This window comes from Monodelphis domestica, chromosome 3 (genome assembly GCF_027887165.1).
Source record: "Monodelphis domestica isolate mMonDom1 chromosome 3, mMonDom1.pri, whole genome shotgun sequence".
In the NCBI taxonomy this organism is placed as follows: domain Eukaryota; kingdom Metazoa; phylum Chordata; class Mammalia; order Didelphimorphia; family Didelphidae; genus Monodelphis; species Monodelphis domestica.
Genome location: NC_077229.1, coordinates 22,126,757 through 22,150,261, shown reverse-complemented (window position 1 = coordinate 22,150,261; position 23,505 = coordinate 22,126,757). Strand labels below are relative to the sequence as shown.

General features: G+C 51.1%; 1 protein-coding gene across 5 annotated transcripts in view; it reads left to right on the top strand.

The window, feature by feature from the left end:
• The first annotated feature begins 1,000 nt into the window (after positions 1-1,000).
• EMID1 (EMI domain containing 1) overlaps positions 1,001-23,505 on the top strand; it is a 29,531-nt gene continuing 7,026 nt past the window's right edge. Inside the window, exons 1-11 of one of the 5 annotated variants that reach the window (XM_056821545.1) lie at positions 1,002-1,600; positions 1,936-1,996; positions 4,669-4,810; positions 5,224-5,274; positions 5,429-5,536; positions 6,562-6,681; positions 15,794-15,883; positions 16,090-16,142; positions 16,478-16,540; positions 17,840-17,884; positions 18,178-18,222. In XM_056821545.1, the coding sequence (XP_056677523.1) occupies positions 1,521-1,600; positions 1,936-1,996; positions 4,669-4,810; positions 5,224-5,274; positions 5,429-5,536; positions 6,562-6,681; positions 15,794-15,883; positions 16,090-16,142; positions 16,478-16,540; positions 17,840-17,884; positions 18,178-18,222 (858 nt within the window). In that variant the 5' untranslated portion in view covers positions 1,002-1,520. Of the gene's footprint in view, positions 1,601-1,935; positions 1,997-4,668; positions 4,811-5,223; positions 5,275-5,428; positions 5,537-6,561; positions 6,682-15,793; positions 15,884-16,089; positions 16,143-16,477; positions 16,541-17,839; positions 17,885-18,177; positions 18,223-23,505 lie in introns of all 5 variants that reach the window. The other 4 variants (XM_056821547.1, XM_056821549.1, XM_056821548.1 and 1 more) reach the window with 4 other exon arrangements.

The following is a 23,505-nucleotide window of genomic DNA, read 5'->3' as shown; positions in this document are numbered from 1 at the left end:
CTCTCCTCCTCTCTCTCTGTCACTCTCTCCCTCTCCACCTCTCGTCTCCTCCTCTCTGTCTCCCCTCCCTCCCACTCTCTCTCTCTCTCTCCCTCTCCTCTCTCTCTCTCTCTCTCCCTCCCTCTCTCTCTCTCTCTTCTCTTCGCTCTCTCTCTCCTCTCTAGCTCTCTCTTCTCTCTCTCTCTCTCCCCCCCACCGCCCCCCCTCTCTCTCTCTCTCTCACACCACACACTCTCGCCTCTCTCTCTCTCTCTCTCTCTCTCTCTCTCTCTCTCTCTCTCTCTCTCTCTCTCTGTCTCTTCTCTCCACTCCCACGTCTCTCTCTATCTCTGTCTCCCTCCCTCCCTCTCTCTGTCTCTCTCTCACTCTCTCTCTCTCTCTACTCTCTCCCTCTCTCTTCACTCCTCTCTCTCACTTCTCCTCTCTCTCTCTCTCACTCTCTCACACACACTCTCTCCCTCACTCTCTCTCTCTCTCTCTCTCTCTCTCTCTCTCTCTCTCTCTCTCTCTCTCTCTCTCTCTCTGTCTCTCTCCCTCTCCACCTCTCTCTCTCTCTCTCTGTCTCCCTCCCTCCTCTCTCTGTCTCTCTCTCTCTCTCTCTCTCTCTCCCTCTCTCTCCCCCCCTCCTTCCTTCTTTTGTATAAACCCAGGACAAAGGCACCAGCAGCCACTCACTGAGTTTTCAGGATTAGACATTCTGGCATTGGGGAACCTGGACTGGCTCTGGGCCAGCCCCGCCTGCCCCCTTGGAGGATGGACAGGACTTGGGCCTCGGCACCATGCAGCCACAGCCCTCCTTCCCAGGGCCCAAGCTGTGTCGTCCCTCCCCTCTGGGAGCCTGACCCGACAGGCACCGGGACTGGCTGGCCCTGGCTCCGTCCAGCTGCGGCACGTGCAGGCGTGAGGCGGCCGGGCCTGGGTCTGGGCCCCGTCGGGTGGCACAGCGGGAGGTGCCAGGCTCGGCCCATGCTCGCTGGGGAGAAGCTCCCGGGCCCGGCTCACATCTGGCCCTTGTTTTCGTCGGCAAGCCTTGGCTCTGCTCTCCAAGAATCACAGTTCTGGGAAAGGCTACTTACAGGGGTGCCCCCAGACTCCTGGGGGGGGGGCTGGGCCAGGCTCTGGAAGCAGACAGTGATGGCGACTAGCCTGTATAGAGCACCTGCTGTGTGCCAGGCACTGCACTAACACTTTAGGGTCGCATCGGATCCTCCCAACAGCCCTGGCAGGGAGGGGCTGCTCTCAGCCCCCCGTCTTTACAGAGGAGGAAAAGGAGGCAAAGATGGAATGACTTGCCCAGGGTCACCCAGCCTGGCCAGTGTCTGTGGTAGGATTTGAACTCAGATCCAATAAGCTAAGATTCCCTCCAGGTCTGAGCCTGATCTTGTCAGCCAGTGGCGGGCAGGGCCCTCCCCCCCCGGGCTCCTTCGGACAAATGGACAGAAGTAGGGAGGGGGCCGGGAGGCCCCGGACCCTCCTCTCTGGGCTCGGCACCCCCTCGGTAAACGATCTTCCCGTTGCAGATGTCGGCGGCGCCCTGGAGCCTGGCTGGCCACGGCCCCTCGTTGCGCCGAATGGCCCTTCAGCCCGTGGCCTCTTCGGGGTGAGTCCCCGGCCTCTGTGGGAGCCTCCGCGGGGGGAGAGAGCGGGCAGAGGGACGAGCGGGCAGAAAGCGGATTCTGCCTGGCTCTAAGATGGAAGGGAGCCGGACAGGGTCCGCTGCACGTCCTCCCTCCTTCCCTCCCCGGAGCCAGCGCCCGGGGATTGTGGGGAGGAGGGGGAGCCACCCCCATCTGTGGGCCTCGGCCTTCCCATCTGTAAAATGGGGAGTGGAGGAGAGAAGCCTGGGGAAGGCCCACCGCCAGCCACCGCCCCGGGCCCAACAAGGAAAGGCGGTGTCTAAAGGAGGCTCGGCCCGCGTCCGTTGTTCTCCACAGGTTGTTTGAACTGCAGCAAGGTGGCCGAGCTGACCGAGCGGCTGAAGACGCTGGAGGCCAAGGTCAGTGCTGCCCAAAGCCGCTCCCACAATGATCCCCGAGACGCCACTTGAATACCCCCGGTGATGGGGAGCTCATTATCTCTCCTCATTTCCTGCACCCTCCAGTACCTTACCTCTGGTCCTCTCTAGCCCATTTCATTGGTAACTTAATTCAGAGGAAGTTGCTCCTCAAACAGAGCTGAAAAGGGACATGGGCTGTCCTGCACCCTCTCCACACACCCGGAGAGTTTCTAAGTGGTCGGTCCTAATTCGAGGCTCTGGGGCCCAACAGAACACCCTCTCTCTGCCCTGGGAGGGGGACCTGCCCATCATCTGCTCTATGACCTCAAGTCTGGGGCACAGGGAGGTTATTGTGGGTCAAGGCAGGATTAGAACCCAGGCCCCAATGCAGACTCCCCATCCATTACACTGTTGCAGCTCCCTGAGGGCATAATTGACTTCTTTCCACTTGTTTTTGCATCGCCAGCACTTAGCACAGAGCCAGGGTGGCACCATAGTGCACAGTGCCAGGTCTGGAGTCAGCATGATGAATCGTTCCAAGTTCAAATCCAGCCTAAGGCACTTATGATCTGTGTGACCCTGGGCGAGTCACTTCACCCGGTTGGCCTCAGTTTCCCCATCTGTAAAGGGAGCCAGAGAAGGAAATGGCCAACCACTCCAGGATCTCTGCCAAGAAGACCTCAAGTGGCCACAGAGTCAGATGTGACTGAACAACAAACGTTGGGCTCCCAACAATTACCTCGACTCCATCTTCGTTGGCTAGAAATTCACTTTTCGTTTTTGATACTAAGAAGCTGGATTCTTCCTCCTTTTCGTGGAGACCCTTTCAGAGATTTGGGCGGGAAGGGGAAAGAGCGATGTGGGTGGGAAGCAGGGATGACAGACTCCAGGGGGGATCTGCTGAGACCAGGGGAGACCCAGGTGCGCTTGTAGTCAGTCAGAAGCACCTGGCGGCAGGGAAAGACTGCCGAGAAACAAGGTCATCTGGCGGAGAAGATGGGATGGAGTGGAGGAGCGGAGAAGGGCCGCGTCTCCATCAGAGGATGGAATGAAGGAGATTTGCGTTATTCGGTCGTTTCAGCCCGGTCTGAATCTTCCCGACCCCTTTTGGGGTTTCCTTGGTGAGGATCCTGGAGTGGTTGGCCATTTCCATCTCTGGCTCTTTTTACAGATGAAGAAACTGAGGCAAACAGGGTGAAGTGACTTGCCCAAGTTTGCACAACTAGTATCTGAGACCATATATATGAACTCTATCCACAGCACCACCTAACTGCCCTTTCCAAGGCTCTAGCAATCAATATTTACTATATCAGAAAGGAAAATATCTTACTCTTATTCTAAAGATAGTTTGGAGCCTTCAGACTCCCTGAAAGAGCCTGGGAACCTGGGTCCCCCGAGCACACTTGGAGAGCCGGTCCCCCATCTGGCCCCGAGTAGGGCTCCCCAAAATACCCTTTGCCAGCGAGAATGACGTTTGCCCTGGGAAAGGGGGGTCAGAGAAAAAACAGCCAGTATGGACCCAATGCTCCCCAAAAGTGAGGAAATGAGGGCAGATGGTAGATCTGCCCCTCACCAACTTCTAAAAGGCCTCAGAGCTGGCCAAGATGAATTACATCCTCCAAGACAAAGAACTGCTCAATGTGAACCCTGAGCTGCTCTCAGAGACACGTGAAAAGTCATGGAGTGCCAGGAGTGGTGACTCCCAACAGCACTCAGAATGGGCAACCAGCTACCAGGGAGACTGAAGCTGGGAGATCTCCTGAGTGCAGGAGGGGTTTGGAAGTGCAGTGAATTCAGAAGATTAGGTGTGTCTACGCTACAGCCCCCAGGAGCTGGGGATAAACATAAACTTGATGTAATATAAATGTAAACTCGAACTCAAGGAATCAGCCTTATAAGTGAAAAACTGGCTAACCAGAAGTTCATCTGGAAAAGATCTGGGAGTCTTAGGAGACCACAAGATACGTGTCAGTAGCCTATCAGGCAGCCAAACGTTACAAGCCTACTTGGGCTTGCAGTGAGAGGTCTAGGGGTGCTAGTCTCATTGCACTTTGCCCTGATCAGACCCTGTCTCGAGAGTGTTCAGCTCTGACACAGAAAAGCCAGGGAGTGTCTGGAGGAGGGAAATGAGGATGGAAGAGCGCTCTGAGTTCAAACCCAAAAGGATGGATAGGAAGAAAAGAGAGAGAGAAGGAAACCTCACTAAGAATTCAAGGAATGGTCACATGGAAGAGGGGTTCGCCTTGCTCTGCTCGGCCCCAGAAGCGGGACCAGGAGCAAGATGAGGAGCTCCAAAGAGGCAGACAGATTTAGGCTCCATGTAAGGAAAGTTTCCTAATGATAAGAAGTGTCCCAAAATGGAATGCTTCATTGCCTGTCCCAGGGAGCAGCACGTGGGCTCCTTCTCAGAAGAGATCTCAGAGCAAATAGCAGCACAACCACATGTTTGGAATAGGGTTAAGGCAGTCCTCGCTCATATCTTGGCTTGTCTCACTGGTCTGGGAAGTCCCTTCCAGCTCTAAAATTCTGGGATTGAACTAGTTATAGAACTCAAGGTTCTCCTCCCATCCCCACATCCTTCACCATCCAGGACAACCCCTCCTCCCTTCCCCACCTTGAGGCATGGCCCTCCCTCTGTCCATCCCTTGCCCATCTTGCCCCCTTCCTCCCAGGTGTCCATGCTGGTGGTAACTGAGCAGTCAGCATCCCTGCCCCTTGGCGCTCCCCCAGAGGCCAAAGGGAGCAGGGGGGACCCAGCCCTGCTGTGGGGGTTACCGGCTGCCCAGGGGAGCCCTGGAGATGAAGGAGCCAGAGGTGAGTAAAGGCAGATGGATCTGAATTCAAATTCCACTATAAACTCCAGTGGGTAAAAGGTGAGGGTGTCTGGTGAGAGGGACCAAAGGAAATAGGGGAGTCAAAGCAAGGGAGTGGTTTCCCTCTGAAAAATGTCTCCTTTCCAAGTGAATCATGGGATATAAAGGAGAAGTGGCAGGTGCCAGGCCCGGAGATCCGGAAGGGAAGGGCTGGGTTCTGTTCTGCTCTGAGGATGGGCTGGGAAGGAAGTTAACCCAAATAGGTCAGTCCAAGCTTCCTCCCTAGGGGAGGCCAGAGGGAAAGGGAGTTAATAATTCAAAGGGGATCCGGTACTGAAGAGCCTTCCCAGGCCCCCTGCCCAGGGCTCAGTAAGAACAATGATGGATATGCCCTCCATTCCCTCCACATGCCAGGGCCTCCTGGAACTGGAGAGCAACGGAGGGGAACTGTGTTCACCTGGGATGGTAGGTATCATTGGTTCTTTGAGGCTGGGGAGAGGGATGACCTTCAGATGGATCCTGGGGAAGGGCCCCAGGACACATCTCTCACCCCCCAAATGCTTCCTGGCTTACATCCTATACCTCCTAGCTGGGTCCTAATAGGAATTTCCCTCCTCAGGCCGAGGAGGTGTTCCAGGACCACCAGGGCCTTCTGGCCCCAAAGGAGACACAGGCAGCCGTGGCCCTTCTGGAGTGCCTGGGCTGAAGGGCCCAGCTGGACCACCAGGTGAGTGTGGGGCATGACGGCTCAGAGGTCCTGTCAGGTACAAAGACCTCATCCTCTTCTCACTAAAATGGGAGGCCCTGGATGGGGTAAGATTCAAGATGGCGGCACTGGGAGTTGAGATTGCACAACTATGTCCTGGTTGTCCCTCCTGCCCATGCCCAATGTCTATCATAGTTCCTCCCACATATAGAATATCTATATATCAAGATCTGGACTGGCCTGGACTTCCAGTATGGTAGAACTCCCTCCCCAAGCAAGAGTACCGAGCTACCACTGACTCGTAACTTTAGTCCTAAAGAGTTGGCTGAGGTTTAGAGACTATTAAGTGAATTACCTATAGACACACAGCTAATAAGTCTCCTGATCCCCAAGACCAGCACTCCATCTTCAAAGGAACCCACTGAGATATCATTCAGAAACATCCTCTAACTGACCAATCATCCAAGATGGACGTTTCTATCTGGATGCCCCATTTCCATCTCAAGCTCAGTTGTGCCCCAAACCCCAAACTCATCATCTTTCCCCACCCATTCCAACAAAACCAGGCTACAAGCTGGTCCCCCAAACTGGCTTGCCATTCCCCGGCTCCATGCCTTTGCCCAACTTGTCACACATTCCTGGAAAGTGCCCCCTCCTCACCACCTCCACTCCTAGACTTCCTGAGGACTCAGCTCAGTGCCACCAGAAATCCCAGGGGTTAATGTTCTCGTATTACTTTTGTATGTGCTGATTTGGGTATATATTGTAAGATGACCCCTGCCCCACCCCGAGTCCCAACAGGGTAAATTCTTGTGGTCGGGGATTGCTTGTAGAACTCCATAAATATTTATTGAACTGAATAATCCCATCTCCCATTAGACTAAGCTTTCCGAAATCAGAAATAATGCCTTCTTTTTCTTTCCTCCCCTCACTCCGCACCCTACAAGGTGCGCCCCATGGTTTTCTGTGTTCACACTATTGACCCATGGAATGATTTCTTCCATTACCCCTTTTCTTCACTTTTTGCTCTGATTATTGTTTTCTAGGGCCCCAAGGACCACCTGGCAGCCCAGGTCAGGATGGGGCTAAGGGAGAGAGGGGCCCCCCAGGGCCTCCTGGCCTCCCAGCCCCCGCTGGACCCTCTACAGCTCAGATCTCTGAACAGGGTGAGTTTCTTTTGTTTCTTTTTTTAAACCTTTACTTCTGTGTTAGAATCAATACTAAATATTGGTTCCAAGGCAGAAGAGCAGTCACGGCTAGGCAATGGGGTTTTAGCAACTTGCCCAGGGCCCCACAGGTAGGAAGTATGAGGCCAGATTTGAACCCAGGACTTCTCTGTCTTCAGGCCTGGCTGTCTCTCCTCTGAGCTACCTCGCTCCCCCAGGGTGAGTTTCCAAGTGAGGGATGGGAGGTGGAGCCCCTAGAGATGAAAATGGGAACATACACACACACACACACACACACACACACACACACACACACACACACACACACTCAGACCCTCCAAATGGCCTGGAAGCCCCCAATGTCAGAGCCAGAACGAACAGAAGAATTATGGAGGGATCTCAGAGAGTGGAACCCAGACTGTTAGAACAGGAAAAGCCAGTCCTTACTTTGGCTTCAGACCCAATTGAAATAGGAATGTTCCTGGAGAGGGGAAACTCTTGGGGTCTTGCTTCCCCACTGACCCCTGGTGGAGAACGTGCCACTCGAAGCGTGCCTCCGTGGGGGCCTGCAGGAAGGGGCTGAGGTCGCAGACATCCAAGGACTGCGGATCTGGGAGGGCCCTCAGAGATCATCTAGTCCAACCTTGTCATTAGCCAAGGAGGAAACTGGTTCCGAAAAGGGAGATCATTTGGCCAAGGTCACCCAGGTAGTAAATCCTTGAGGAGAACCAAATAAACTTTTTCTGTTTTCCAGAAGATTCAAAGGCTGACTCTGGCTCTGGAGTCCAAAAGGGTAGGATCACAGAGCTAGGGCTGGGGGGGAACTCACAGGCCACTGGGCCCAAGTCTCTTGTTTTACGGAAGAGGAAACTGAGACCCGAGGGGTTAAAGAACTTGTCCAGGGTCACACAGGGAGTAGTTGATGGCACAAGAACTCAAACCCGGGTCCTCTGACTCTAAATCCCTGCTCTTTTTTACCATTCCAATATACCCTCGCCAGCTCCCATGGAAAGCTGCTCCTCTTTCCTCTCGTCCTACCCACATCATGAGCCCAAGTGGCCCCACACACATGGGCATTCCTACAAAATGCCAGCAGGGCCTTGGACCAAGCTAGAGGAACTCTGCCTCCTGGCGCCCAAACCTGGTCCTGCCAAGCTCTGCCCTTCGTCCTACAATCTCCCTGAAGGAAATCAACCCAGTGCCTCTTGCGCCATATCTGAAGCTAAAAACCAAGAGAGACAGGGCTAACTGCTCTGGTGAGCTCTAGATTTGGTCCTAGGTTTGAATTCTGGCTCATGAACTAGGTAACACTGGGCAAGAAACTGGGCTTTATTTTCTTCATCCATAAAATGAGAAGGACCAGACGAGGTGATGTCTAGGGTGCCCTACTGGTCTAAAACTAGGACCCTTCTTCATCCATAAAATGAGAAGGACCGGACGAGGTGATGTCTAGGGTGCCCTACTGGTCTAAAACTAGGACCCTTCTTCATCCACAAAATGAGAAGGACCGGACGAGGTGATGTCTAGGGTGCCCTACTGGTCTAAAACTAGGACCCTTCTTCATCCATAAAATGAGAAGGACCGGACGAGGTGATGTCTAGGGTGCCCTACTGGTCTAAAACTAGGACCCTTCTTCATCCACAAAATGAGAAGGACCGGACGAGGTGATGTCTAGGGTGCCCTACTGGTCTAAAACTAGGACCCTTCTTCATCCACAAAATGAGAAGGAGCGGACGAGGTGATGTCTAGGGTGCCCTACTGGTCTAAAACTAGGACCCTTCTTCATCCATAAAATGAGAAGGAGCGGACGAGGTGATGTCTAGGGTGCCCTACTGGTCTAAAACTAGGACCCTTCTTCATCCACAAAATGAGAAGGACCGGACGAGGTGATGTCTAGGGTGCCCTACTGGTCTAAAACTAGGACCCTTCTTCATCCACAAAATGAGAAGGACCGGACGAGGTGATGTCTAGGGTGCCCTACTGGTCTAAAACTAGGACCCTTCTTCATCCACAAAATGAGAAGGAGCGGACGAGGTGATGTCTAGGGTGCCCTACTGGTCTAAAACTAGGACCCTTCTTCATCCATAAAATGAGAAGGAGCGGACGAGGTGATGTCTAGGGTGCCCTACTGGTCTAAAACTAGGACCCTTCTTCATCCACAAAATGAGAAGGACCGGACGAGGTGATGTCTAGGGTGCCCTACTGGTCTAAAACTAGGACCCTTCTTCATCCATAAAATGAGAAGGAGCGGACGAGGTGATGTCTAGGGTGCCCTACTGGTCTAAAACTAGGACCCTTCTTCATCCATAAAATGAGAAGGAGCGGACGAGGTGATGTCTAGGGTGCCCTACTGGTCTAAAACTAGGACCCTTCTTCATCCACAAAATGAGAAGGAGCGGACGAGGTGATGTCTAGGGTGCCCTACTGGTCTAAAACTAGGACCCTTCTTCATCCATAAAATGAGAAGGAGCGGACGAGGTGATGTCTAGGGTGCCCTACTGGTCTAAAACTAGGACCCTTCTTCATCCATAAAATGAGAAGGAGCAGACGAGGTGATGTCTAGGGTGCCCTACTGGTCTAAAACTAGGACCCTTCTTCATCCATAAAATGAGAAGGAGCGGACGAGGTGATGTCTAGGGTGCCCTACTGGTCTAAAACTAGGACCCTTCTTCATCCATAAAATGAGAAGGACCGGACGAGGTGATGTCTAGGGTGCCCTACTGGTCTAAAACTAGGACCCTTCTTCATCCACAAAATGAGAAGGACCGGACGAGGTGATGTCTAGGGTGCCCTACTGGTCTAAAACTAGGACCCTTCTTCATCCATAAAATGAGAAGGAGCGGACGAGGTGATGTCTAGGGTGCCCTACTGGTCTAAAACTAGGACCCTTCTTCATCCATAAAATGAGAAGGAGCGGACGAGGTGATGTCTAGGGTGCCCTACTGGTCTAAAACTAGGACCCTTCTTCATCCACAAAATGAGAAGGAGCGGACGAGGTGATGTCTAGGGTGCCCTACTGGTCTAAAACTAGGACCCTTCTTCATCCATAAAATGAGAAGGAGCGGACGAGGTGATGTCTAGGGTGCCCTACTGGTCTAAAACTAGGACCCTTCTTCATCCACAAAATGAGAAGGAGCGGACGAGGTGATGTCTAGGGTGCCCTACTGGTCTAAAACTAGGACCCTTCTTCATCCACAAAATGAGAAGGACCGGACGAGGTGATGTCTAGGGTGCCCTACTGGTCTAAAACTAGGACCCTTCTTCATCCATAAAATGAGAAGGAGCGGACGAGGTGATGTCTAGGGTGCCCTACTGGTCTAAAACTAGGACCCTTCTTCATCCATAAAATGAGAAGGAGCGGACGAGGTGATGTCTAGGGTGCCCTACTGGTCTAAAACTAGGACCCTTCTTCATCCATAAAATGAGAAGGACCGGACGAGGTGATGTCTAGGGTGCCCTACTGGTCTAAAACTAGGACCCTTCTTCATCCATAAAATGAGAAGGAGCGGACGAGGTGATGTCTAGGGTGCCCTACTGGTCTAAAACTAGGACCCTTCTTCATCCATAAAATGAGAAGGAGCGGACGAGGTGATGTCTAGGGTGCCCTACTGGTCTAAAACTAGGACCCTTCTTCATCCATAAAATGAGAAGGAGCGGACGAGGTGATGTCTAGGGTGCCCTACTGGTCTAAAACTAGGACCCTTCTTCATCCATAAAATGAGAAGGAGCGGACGAGGTGATGTCTAGGGTGCCCTACTGGTCTAAAACTAGGACCCTTCTTCATCCATAAAATGAGAAGGAGCGGACGAGGTGATGTCTAGGGTGCCCTACTGGTCTAAAACTAGGACCCTTCTTCATCCATAAAATGAGAAGGAGCGGACGAGGTGATGTCTAGGGTGCCCTACTGGTCTAAAACTAGGACCCTTCTTCATCCATAAAATGAGAAGGACCGGACGAGGTGATGTCTAGGGTGCCCTACTGGTCTAAAACTAGGACCCTTCTTCATCCATAAAATGAGAAGGAGCGGACGAGGTGATGTCTAGGGTGCCCTACTGGTCTAAAACTAGGACCCTTCTTCATCCATAAAATGAGAAGGAGCGGACGAGGTGATGTCTAGGGTGCCCTACTGGTCTAAAACTAGGACCCTTCTTCATCCATAAAATGAGAAGGAGCGGACGAGGTGATGTCTAGGGTGCCCTACTGGTCTAAAACTAGGACCCTTCTTCATCCATAAAATGAGAAGGAGCGGACGAGGTGATGTCTAGGGTGCCCTACTGGTCTAAAACTAGGACCCTTCTTCATCCATAAAATGAGAAGGAGCGGACGAGGTGATGTCTAGGGTGCCCTACTGGTCTAAAACTAGGACCCTTCTTCATCCATAAAATGAGAAGGAGCGGACGAGGTGATGTCTAGGGTGCCCTACTGGTCTAAAACTAGGACCCTTCTTCATCCATAAAATGAGAAGGACCGGACGAGGTGATGTCTAGGGTGCCCTACTGGTCTAAAACTAGGACCCTTCTTCATCCATAAAATGAGAAGGAGCGGACGAGGTGATGTCTAGGGTGCCCTACTGGTCTAAAACTAGGACCCTTCTTCATCCATAAAATGAGAAGGAGCGGACGAGGTGATGTCTAGGGTGCCCTACTGGTCTAAAACTAGAACCCTTCTTCATAAAATAAAAAGAACTGGACGAGGTGATGTCTAGGGTGCCCTACTGGTCTAAAACTAGGACCCTTTGCAACCCTCCCAGTACACGACAACCGAGGTCCTCTGTAGCTCTCAAGTAGTTAGTTATAAGCTTCTTCCGGTCCCCCTTCCCTAAGAGGTAGTTTATTTTCAGTATGAAACTCCTAAGGAATAACTCTCTAATGCTAGAATTTCAGGCACTGTGATATGGGAAAAGGGGAATCCACCTAGAGTGGTTCTGAAAGGCTTTATGGCCTTGGTTCAAATCCTACCTCTGCCTCTTGTTGGATATGTTATGGTCCAGTTGTTTCAATTCTCTACGCTTTAGTTTGTTCATCAACAAAATGGGATGATGAAGCGTGCAATAGCTTTAACCCTAAATCAAGGGATAACAGCCAGTGAATCCCTTCAGACAGTCCTCCTGCAAAGGACCAAGCCATCTCATGCCAAAAGATGCTGTAAGTCAGAGCAGCACGGGATTACAGATGTAGAGGGGCGTCTTGGAGGCAATTTCCACCCACCCCTTCATTTTGTAGATAGGGAAACTGAGACCCAGAGATGTGAAGGATTCAGACCCAGCTTCAGTCCATGGCAGGCTGAAGGATGAATGAGATCGCGTAAAATGCACATGGAAATGTCAGGTATTTCTTCTTCCTGTCACCATCATTGTGATTATCCTTCCAAGGTGGCCACCCACTCCACTAAGGCCTTAGGTCAACTCAGCTCAGGGCCCGTGTTGTAGAACTGCAAGATTTGAAGCTGAGGAGGGATGTAGGGAATCATTGGGTCCAACTGCCTTATCTGACAAAAGGGAAAACCAAGACCCAGAGAGGGGAATTATCTTGAACAAGGTCACAAACTAAAGGCATCTGCAGACTTTAGGACTGTGAACTTGACTTCAGTTCTTGGCAAAATTCTCCAGTGTGGTATTAAAAAGATGGTTAGTGACCAATAGGAAAGGGAAGCAGTGATTACCAAGAGCCAAACCTGGCCTCAGACACTTCCTTGCTGAGTGACCCTGGACAAGTCAGTTAACCCCCATTGCCTAGCCCTTACCACTCTTCCTCCTTGGAATCAATACACAGTACTGATTCTAAGATGGAAGGTAAGGATTAAAAAAAATAATAATAACCAAAGAGCCTTTATTGAAATAAATCATACTTAGGCAGCTAGGTGGTGTAATGGGTAGAGCAATGTAAATGGGTCTAGAGTCAGGAAATCTGAGTTCAAATCCTGCCTCAGACACTTATTGTGAGGGAATTGAGGGGAGAAAAATAGCACGTGGTTAATCATGGAAACTGAGTGAATCTCATTTTGTGACTTAATTCTGGAGTTTGCTCAGTTCCTTTTCTATTCAGTTATGGACCTAGTCCAAATTCTGTCTTGTGAGAAAAATTTATTCTATTGTGAGAATTGGGGGGGGGAACCTTATTGCATTGCCTAAACCTAGCCCTTGGTTTTATTTGATTAATTGGTTTTAATGTATAAAAGTCTGTCTCTTCCTGTATTCAGGGTCGGGTCCTAAACTGAGGAAGGGGCTTAGTCCTGATTTGTTAAGCAATTGGCATGCATTGCTTAATAAATCGATATGCTCAGAAGATCAAACCTTTGTTTCTTCAGGCATTTCATCTTTCCTTCATTACATTACTATCTCCATGATCTTGGGCAAGTCACTTAACTTCTGTTTGCCTGTTTCCTGAGGTCTTTAAAATGAAAATAATAGCACCTACCTCCCAGGGTTGATATAAGAGTCTGATGAGATAACATGTGTACAGTGCTTTGTATAATGCTAGATATTATTATGCCACACTAACCTTCATTTCCTTTTTTGATAGTATTACTAGACTGGGAGATCAAGAGAATTCTGTAAATTAGAAAGGGTTTAGTTAAATTTTAGCAAAGCTTTTGATAATATTTCTCATGTCGTTGTTTAGTTATTTTTATGCATATCCAACCCTTCATGGCCCCTTTGAAGGGGTTTTCTTGGCAGAGACACTGGAGTGGTCGGCCATTTCCTTCTCCAGCTCATTTTTCCGGTCGTCATTCAGTTGTGTCCGACTCTTGGTGACCCACTGACTATAGCACTCCGGACCCTTCCATCCTCCACTGTCTCCTGAAGTCCTGCTAAGCTCATGTTTCTTGCTTCTGTGACACCATCTCTCCATCTCATCCTCTGCCAGCCCCTTCTCCTTTTGCCAACATCAGGGTCTTTTCCAATGAATCCTCCCTTCTCGTGACACGGCCCGAGTACTTAAGCTTCCGCTTCAGCATTAGACCTTCCATTGAATAGTCTGAGATCATGTCACGTGTTACAGATGATGAAACTGACGTAGATAGGGTGATGTGACTTTCCCAGGGTCACACAGCTAGAAAGCGTCTGAGGCCAGTCTTCCTGGTGTTCCATCCACTCCACCACCTGGCTAATGCAATGGATGGTAGATAAGATTCAAGATGATCTTAACAGGCTAGAACATGGAACAGAATGGAAATGGAAATGGAAAGAAATAGAGCGCCTTATACTTGGGTTAAAAAAATCAACTTCACAGGCATAAGAGGGGAGAAGGCACGGCATGCAGTAGTTTGTCTGGAAAAGGCCTGGGGGGTCCAGTGGACTTCTGGGCTTCCATACGAATCAGCAGTGGGATAGAGCAGTCAAAAAGGCTGGCAGAATTTTTAAATATATTAAGAGAGGGGGCAACTGGGTAGCTCAGTGGAGGGAGGGCCAGGCCTAGAGATGGTTCAAATCTGGCCTCAGCCACTTCCCAGCTGTGTGACCCTGGGCAAGTCACTTGACCCCTATGGCCTAGCCTTTACCACTCTTCTGCCTTGGACCCAATACACAGTATTGATTCTAAGGTGGAAGGTAAGGGTTTAAAAAATATATAAAGATAGATGTATAGATATATAAAGAGGGTAGAGCTTCCAAAGACATAATCGTCCCACCTTTCTCTGCCCTAGTCAGACTGCATATGGAGGGTTGTCCGGTTCTGGACATCACAGTTGATGAAGGGCGTCCATGAGCTGGAGCGTCCAAAGAAAGGCAGCCTGGATGGGCACAGGCCATGAGTGTGTGTTGTCAGAGGATCATTTGAAGAAAACGAGCTTATTTGGCCTGCAGGAGAAAGGCTGTGAGCCTAGAGGGGTGGGATGAAGGGGGGAAGGCTTCGTCATTCCAAGCTACAAGCTCCCTTAAAGCCCCGAGGAGAATGAGGGCCCCGAGATCTACGGGATCCCTTCTTTTTCACCTTGAGAGTTTGCTCTGGATCCAGATAGTGAGTTCAGTTATAATGGTGCCAAGTCCCCTTTAGGGACATTCCTACCTCTGAGGCAGAGGCTGGACTCTAACCACCGGCCTCTCTGGGGCTCAGGAAAGCTCAGCAAAGCTCGATTTAGAATCTGTTAACACCATAAGCATCGGTTAAGGAGGTGGGGCAGCGAGGTAGCGCCACAGTGCACAAAGCACCAGACCTGGAGTCAGGAAGACTCAAATCGGGCCTCAGACACTCACTCGCTGTACGATCCTGGACAAGTGACTTCACTTGTCATCTGCCAAAGGAACTGGAGAAGGAAATGGCCAGCCACGCCAGTATCCCTGCCAAGAAGACCCCGAACGGGGTCCCAGAGAGTCGGACACACCTGGAAAATGGCCGAACAAGCGCAGAATGTCTGTAGCAAGCCTATTGCATGAAAGAGATTCGCTATGATTTGCTTAAACAGAGAGGGGAGAACTAGAAGCAACGAATGGGAGTTACAGAAAAGGCGGAAGTAGACGTCGCATGAGAGAAAACTTCTTGATGACTAGAGTTGACCCTAAGGGAAATGGGCTTCGTCAGGGTGGCCTCTCCACAGAGGCTGGAAGACGATGGGGGGATGTCGTAGGAAGGATTCTCTGGGTTTTATGGCCTCTGAAGCCCCTCCCCCTCAGAATCAGGGGGCAGAAAGAGAGCTCAGCCTGAGATTCTGGGATCCCTCCACAGCCATTCACCCTGAAGATGGCTCTCATGTCCTCCCAGGCTCCTTCTTCTGTCCGGGCCCTCCAGTAGCTTATTTTCTTTTCATAGAAACCCTCCCCTTCCCTCTTAGAATCAACACTGTGTATTGGCTCTAAGGCAGAAGAGTGGTGAGGGCTAGGCCACGGGGGTCAAGTGACCTGCCTGGGAAGTGAATGAGGTCAGATTTGAACCCAGGACCTCCCATCTCTGTGTCTGGCTCCCCATCTACTGAGCCATCAAGCTGCCCCCCAAGAGCTTATATTCTAGTGGGAAGTGAAGACTCCCCATTAGAGAGAAGTAAGCACTGGAGTGGCAAGAGTGAACCTTTAAGGTTGAGCAGGAATAGGGCCATCCTTGCTCAGTTTTCCCATCATCCTGACAGGAGCCAGGATGTCGGGGGATCCTGGCACCTCTCACCTTCTTTCTCCCTCTAGGAGATCCGCTGCTCTCCAACACCTTCATTGAAACTGGGGGCCTCAGCATCCAGGGGCCTGTGGGCCCGCCAGGCCCCATGGGGCCCATGGGTAAGTTGGGTCCCGGATCTGAAGAAGCTGGGCAGGGCCGATCTCCTGAGTGGGGACGGGACAGTTCTGGGCCCTTGTTTGGGGCTGGCAGGACATATGAGAACAGAGGGAGCCGTGGGGATTGGGGGAGTTACTCAGTCCATTAGGTTCAGCCCAGGAATGGAAGCTTGTCTGACACTGGGGGGGTCCCCTCTTCTCCCCTTCAGGTCCCCCAGGTCCTCCAGGCCCAGCGGGCATCCCAGGCACACCTGGCCACAAGGTAAGTGAGTCAGCATGTTTCTATGTCGTATCTCCCCGCCTCCCAGTAATATGTAAGTTCCTCACGGGCAGGAATATGTTTTCTCTTTGTCTCTCTTGTGGCCGACCCAAAGTCGGCACTTTATAAATGTTGGCTGGCTTGGACTGTAACGAGCATGACGGTCTGCTAGTCTGGGAATTCACTGAGTGAGTCCCGAGGGGTCCTCCCCCACCTACCCTCCTCAGGGCCCCTCACCCAGGCTGTACGTCCTCCTGTCTGAGCCCCCTCGGGAAGGTAGAGGGCTGGGAGGACAGGAACATGGCCTGGATGCTGATGCCTCCCTTTCCCTTGGGCAGGGTTCACCAGGCCCATCTGGAGCTGAAGGAAGGAACGGCCTCCCAGGGGAGAAGGGTGAGCGAGTGAGTACTGGGCCCACCACCGGCCACCTAGCACAGCCCTGGGTCAAAGGGCTAAGGGATTGGGAGGAGACATTGGGCAGGGGCCACAATACTACAAATTCAATATGGCAGCCAAAGAAGAGTGAGTACTGGGCCCACCACTGGCCACCTAGCACAACCCTGGGCCAAAGGGCTAAGGGATTGGGAGGAGACATTGGGGCAGGGGCTACAATACTACAAATTCAATATGGCAGCCAAAGAAGAGTGAGTACTGGGCCCACCACTGGCCACCTAGCACAACCCTGGGCCAAAGGGCTAAGGGATTGGGAGGAGACATTGGGGCAGGGGCTACAATACTACAAATTCAATATGGCAGCCAAAGAAGAGTGAGTACTGGGCCCACCACTGGCCACCTAGCACAACCCTGGGCCAAAGGGCTAAGGGATTGGGAGGAGACATTGGGGCAGGGGCTACAATACTACAAATTCAATATGGCAGCCAAAGAAGAGTGAGTACTGGGCCCACCACTGGCCACCTAGCACAACCCTGGGCCAAAGGGCTAAGGCATTGGGAGGAGACATTGGGCAGGGACCACAATACTACAAATTCAATATGGCAGCCAAAGACCAAGGACATTTTAGGCCCCATTAAGAGAGGTCAGTGTATGGCAGAGGACTGAGAAGATGAGAACAATAAGAATAGCAGCTGCCACTCAAAACAACAAAGTGCTTTTGTCCTCTGCCCTGGGCAGACTTTGAATGCCTCTGAAGTCATCTAGTCCTTCTGTCCATTTTACAAAGGGGCAAACAGAGGCCCAGAGACCATGAAATTGAGTAAATGGCAAAGCCGAGATCTGGACCAGGTCATAGGCTCCTAAATCTAGAGCTGGAAGACAACTTGAAGGCCAGTGCATCCAGTGCCCTTATTTAACAGAGGAGGAACCTGAGGCCTAGAGAGAGAAACTCCTTACTGAAGCTGTTGCCATTTAGTAAACAACACCTGAATTCGAACCCAGATCCTGTGCTCCAAACTGTGCTGTTTCCACCACACCATAGCTGATTCCTAATAGGTCTAGATGTTTTCAGGGGTGGCATCAGGTGTTCTTGAATGCCCCCTCCTTGGTCTTCCTGAATCTTCCACGTGGGCTGGCACAGTTTCTTGGATCTGAAAGCACAGAGCAGGCAATCGGGCTGCCCGCTGAGTGCCAAGGATGGCACCAAGAGGCACTGGGCCTCATCCTCCTGCTGAGTGGGTAGCATGGCCCTACACTGCCGACCCTCGCTTCCTCCCTAACTTTCACCATCTCCTGCTTCCCCACAGGGTGACCAGGGGGATCCGGGCCCCAGAGGCTTAGCAGGAGAGCGGGTAGGTGAAGTCGCTTTTTTCCATCCTCTCTTCCCCCAGCCCCTTCTCCTCCCTAGCTGACTTCCCAGGGAGTCAGTGCCAGGCACTTCTGCCCACAAAACGTTCATGGAATGAATGGTTCCCGCCCAAAGGAAGGCCTCTGCTGAGCCCACACCATCCCTGGCCTTCCCTCTCCCCTCAGATACCTTGGACAAGATACCATGGACAGCCTAGCCCTGGACAGACCCTCCTTCTTGGGCCTCATTCGCCTTCTATCTGTCTGCGTCTATTTATCTGTCTGTCTCTTGTTTCAGGGTGAACCAGGCCCCAAAGGTGACCCTGGAGAGAAGGGCCATTGGGTAAGATTAGCCCCCAGACTTGGCTAGGAGAGTTCATAGGCAGCTTTCCCCAACCCCTCTCCCCCTGGGCCCACAAGGGGGACAGGCCCCATCCATCCCCAACTCCCCAGCCCCTGCCCCAAGGCCCTGGCTTCTGTGCAAGACCGGGGATGGCCGTGGGGGGCTCCAGGGAGGCCAGGCTGCAAGGGTCCCGTAGACCTAGGCCAGGTCTAAGCCCCGATGCCCTGGGGTCAGTGAGAGGAGGGCCCCAAAGCAGGTATGTGTCATGGAGGAGGAGATGCACATGAGCGGGGCCTCTTCGACCCTGGCAGGCCATGGCTCTCTGTCTCTGCTCTGGCTCTCCCCCTTCCTTCCCTCTTCCCTAAAAGCATCAGACCCAAATGGAGGACAGAGCTGGGCAGAAGGCTCTCACCCCAAGCAGGCCCAAAGCCAGACTGCGTCATTCATTCACTCACCCATTCAGTGCACCAAGAGATAAGAGCATTTCAGTAAGACAGTGTCTCCCCTCAAGATCCCCCAGTCTGAAAAGGAAACAAGACACGAGCACAAGAAATTCTAATACATCCTATGGGCTGAGTTCTTCACACACACTACAAAGAAAGTCTGATAGCCATGGAGCTGGGCACGGGCACACCCTGGCATTGTGGTGCCAGGCCAGGACATCAGGGAGTTCCTTTTAGTCAAGTATTTGGGACTCCCCAAACCCTCTAGTCTAGTCCCCTCGTTTTACAGAAGAGGAAACCAAGGCCCAGGAAGAGTCTTGACTTGCCCAAGGTCACTCAGAAGGGAGTATATGGTCATAGATCCTGACAGGACCCCAAAGGCCTTCTAGTCCAGTCAGTCCCCTCATTTTACAGAGGAGGAAACCAAGGCCCAGGAAGAGTCTTGACTTGCCCAAGGTCACTCAGAAGGGAGTATATGGTCATAGATCCTGACAGGACCCCAAAGGCCTTCTAGTCCAGTCCCCTCATTTTACAGAGGAGGAAACCAAGGCCCAGGAAGAGTCTTGGCTTATCTGAGGTCACCCAAGAAAAATCAAGGCATCACAGACCCAGACAGGACCCTCTAGTCCAGCCCCCTCGTTTTATAGACAGGGAAGCAACCAGAGAGGTGAGATCTCTCACCCAAGACCCAAGAGAATAAGCTCTATATGCCAGGCACTGAGCCAAGCACTGTGGGATATTCAAGGGAAGGTAAAAACAGGCTCTGCCCTCCAGGAGCTCACTTTCTAATGGGAGAGATACGAATCCAAGACACTCCCAGGATAACAGACGTCAACAGACGGAAGGCACAGAATTCAGAAAGCATTAGAAAGATTTCTCTAGACGCTGGGACTCTTGGGAAGCCAGAGCAGAGGGAGGGGGGCAGTCAGAGAAGATGCCCAGAGTCTAGAGATGAAGGATCTTATTCGAGAAACCACAGAGAGGCGAGTGACAAGGGCTCACTTCTTGGATTGGCCAAGACTGGGCTGGGTCAGAGCAAAGAGAACGTTGACCCTGTCCTGGGGACAGAGATTCGTCTGCATTGGCTAGATCCCAGAATACACGTAGGGTAGTAAAATGAGCCCAGCCTAGAAAAAGCCTTGAATAAGAGAATGCCAGGCAGAGGAGGTGGACCTTTACTCAGCAGCGCTAGGGAGCCACTGGAGATGTGAGAATGGAAGAGTGCCTTAACACAGGTTCTAAAGGTTAGCTGTTATTCTTACTGGGAAGGTAGAGGTTGGCTGGGAAGGGGAAATCGGAAGGCCAGGAGACTTAGCAGGGGTTCATTCTGATAGTCCAGGCAGGGTGTAATGAGGATAAAGAGCGAGGGACAGAAATGAGAGATAGAGAAGGAGACTCAAGAGGATGAAATGAAAATTTTAGATTCATTTGAGAGGTAGCATGCTGGGTTGGGAGTCAGAGGCTCTTGATTTGACTCCTGGTTCTGTCCCTGACTAGGTTGAGTGACCTTGGGCAAGTCTTTTTCTCTGGCCTCAGTTTCCCCATATTCCAGATGAATCAGGGGACCAAATGGCCTTTAAAGTCCCCTAGATCCTCTTCTTCATCTCATAGAGAGGTGAAGGACTTACCCAGGATCACCCTAGCTCAGTGGCAAAACTGATATAAAGGAGGAGGGACAGTCAGAGCTAACTCCCAGGCCTGAGGGGCAGTGTCACAACCAAAAGGTGATGAGAGTTTTAAGAGAAGATCAGTGTGTGTTGTGACATGTACCACATCCAGAGCCCCAAAGACCCTCATTTTCCCATCTCTCCCTTTGTCTAGATCTGACATCAGATTCTCTGCTTCAGAACAAATCCTCTGTCCTTTCCCAGATTTGCAGGGATCATAGGACCATTGTACTGCCAGGATCCTCAGAGACCATTGAGTCCAACCCCCTTATTTACTCAGGAGGAAACTGAGGCAGGAAAAGAAGGGACCCATCCCAGGTCACACAGATAGCAAGCACTGAGGAAGAATTCGAACTCAGGACCTCAGACTCCAAAACCTGTTGTACTCTGGGGACAGGGAAGCCTGAGAGCCCTCCCTGACTCATGCACACAAGAAGCACATGGCCAAGGAGGCATAGAAACTACCTTCCATTCAGAAGACAGCAAAAAGGGGAGTAGGACCTAGAAACATAGTAGTGAGCCCATACGAGCAGGTACACACTCAGGCAAACATTGCACACTGGCCAATGGTGAAAAGGGAGCCTAAAGACCATCCAGGAAATGGTTTGGAATGGGGATGGGGAACGAGGATTGCCCTGGAGGGGCCTCCCCTGCCTCCCCCTACTCCCAGAAAGGGAATCAGGTGATACCAGGGTACCTTTCTCTGTTCCTGCTGGTGGGGATCAGGGATTGATACAGCTGTGGGAACGGGCTCCTTCCCCCCAACCCCAGTCCTGCACGTCCCCCATTCCCCACCTCATACCTCAATCCCTTTTGGAAGGGACCTGCTATCTCTTAGGCTTCCCTGGACATAGAGCCAACCACAGCACCCTGCTTTGTGTACTCCTCTGACACCTGGGACTCCCAGAGGTGACAGGGGATCCAATTAGGCATCTGCTGCCTTCTTCCAACCCCTTAATGTTCCATTGTTCCCCTACTCCTATTGTTTGCCCACTCCCCAATTCCAGCCCTCTCCTATGACATGTGGTGTTCCCAGCATTTCCCGTGCCTCTAAGCCTCCGGTAGGCTTGTCCTAGGGCCAACACCCAAGCCAAGTGCTCTTTCTCTTGTAGTTAATACTAGTAATAGTCTTTTTTGTACCAAAGCTACAGATTGCATTGGTATAGAAAATTCCCTTCATTGATGCAAGTTAGTACCTACTTAGCAATTTAAGTCTTAAGAGTTATTTGTTACATATATATATATATGTATATATATATATATATATTCATATAGCCAGTATGAAACAGAGGTAGGACTAGAACTCAAGGCTTTCTTCTGCCTCTGAGGCTAGAGAGCTCTCTAGCCAACATTCTATGCTGCCTCTAAGTTTGATTATTCTATTTATATTTTAATGAGTAATAATCCTCCCTAGAATGATAAGATCATGAATTTAGAACCACTAGGGAACTGAGGGACATCTAGATCAACCCCCTGGCTTTACAGATGAGAAGATTGGGTCCTAGAAAGTTAGGGTGACTTTCCCAGGGTCACACGGCTAATAAATGTCTGAGGTAGGAATCAAACTCAAGATCTTTCTGACCATGAAGCCAGCTCCCTCCACTATTCTGCAGTGTCTCTAGGATGAGTTATTGTAATTATTTCCTAAAAGTTGTAAGTAATTGTTACCAAATGATACTGAACTCTCTTAATAATACTACTAGTAATGAGCTTTAGTTTCTCGGAGAGCCTCCATCTCCATCTTGTTTTTTGATCCTCCTGCTGGCTCTGAGAGGATGAACCCCAGGTTACAAAGGAGGAGGTCACAGTGAGCAAGAGAGGGGAACAAATTGCCCCCATCACTCAGTGAATTAATGATAGATCCAAGTCTCAGATTCATCTCATATTAAACCATGGCTTCTTCTCCTAGACTCGATTTCCCACAAATGGAAATCTCTCTCCCCTTCCCAAAGCCCTCACCACCTACTTTCATCTCCCTATCATCCCCTCCCCAACTTGCCTGATAGGTACCAGGGACCCTGCCCCATGCCTGTCTACCTGCCTGCATGCCCCTTGTGCCCCTGCCTGTGCCCAGCCTGCTGTTCCCTAGGAAGGCTAATGGAAATGGGAGGCATGACAGGGGTGCATGGAGTTTGTGGGGAGGGGTCCTGGGAGGAACAATTATCCTCATCTCTGGGAATTTTAAGGTTTCCAAATCACTCTCCCTACAAGGATCTGGAAGGTAGTTTGAGGATTATCATACCTATTTCACAGGTGAAGAAACCGAGGTGAAAGGAAAGAAAGGGACTTGCCCGAGGTTACATAGCTAATAAGTGGACCCAGGACTCCAAGTACCCTGACTCCAAGACTAGCATGTCTGCCTTGGAAGTCAATCGGGACCAAGTAGTAGATGATGGTGCTTTGTCAAGGCGGGCCATTTAGGATAAAGGCCTGAATTCTTTTTTCTTTTAAACTCTTATCTTCCATCTTAGAAGCAATATTGTGTCTTGGTTCCAAGGCAGACAAGCAGTAAGGGCTAGGTAATGGAAGTTAAGTGACTTGTCCAAGGTCTCACAGCCAGGAAGCATCTGAGACCAGATTGGAACCCAGGACCCCCATCATTTGCTGCCCCCAAGGCCTGAATTCTTAAGGAAAATAATCCCTTTGATGCTTTAGTTGGTCCCTTTTCATTTGACCCCACCGCTACCATCTACTACTACCTCCTGTTTCCCAAGGGAGGCAGCTTTTTGGGTGCCCCAACCATTGCCAAGACAAAGGAAGGCCTTACAGCTAATTCCCCATCCCCAGGCCCCCTGAAGCTACTCTTTGAGGAACTCCTCCGAGTCCTGATCTTACCTCACTATTGACTGGTGACATATTTCACCCTGATATAGATGAGGAAGGGTCATATGGTGCGGTTTGTCCCCAGCATTGTAGTGACCCTTAAAGATCCCTCTGGACTCCATACCCTTATGGGGACAGTCACTAAAGAGCCCAGGTTCAGAGGTTTAGAGCTGGAAGGGCTCTTAGAAGCCACTGAATCCAACCCAATTGTAGAAATGAGAATTCTAAAGCCCAGGGGGGAAGTGACTGGCCCAGGGTCACACAGCTATCTGAAACAGGATGTGAACTCGGGTCTTTCTCTGAGGCAAGAAGGGAAAGGGAGCACTGTCCTTCTTCCTAGAAAGACACAG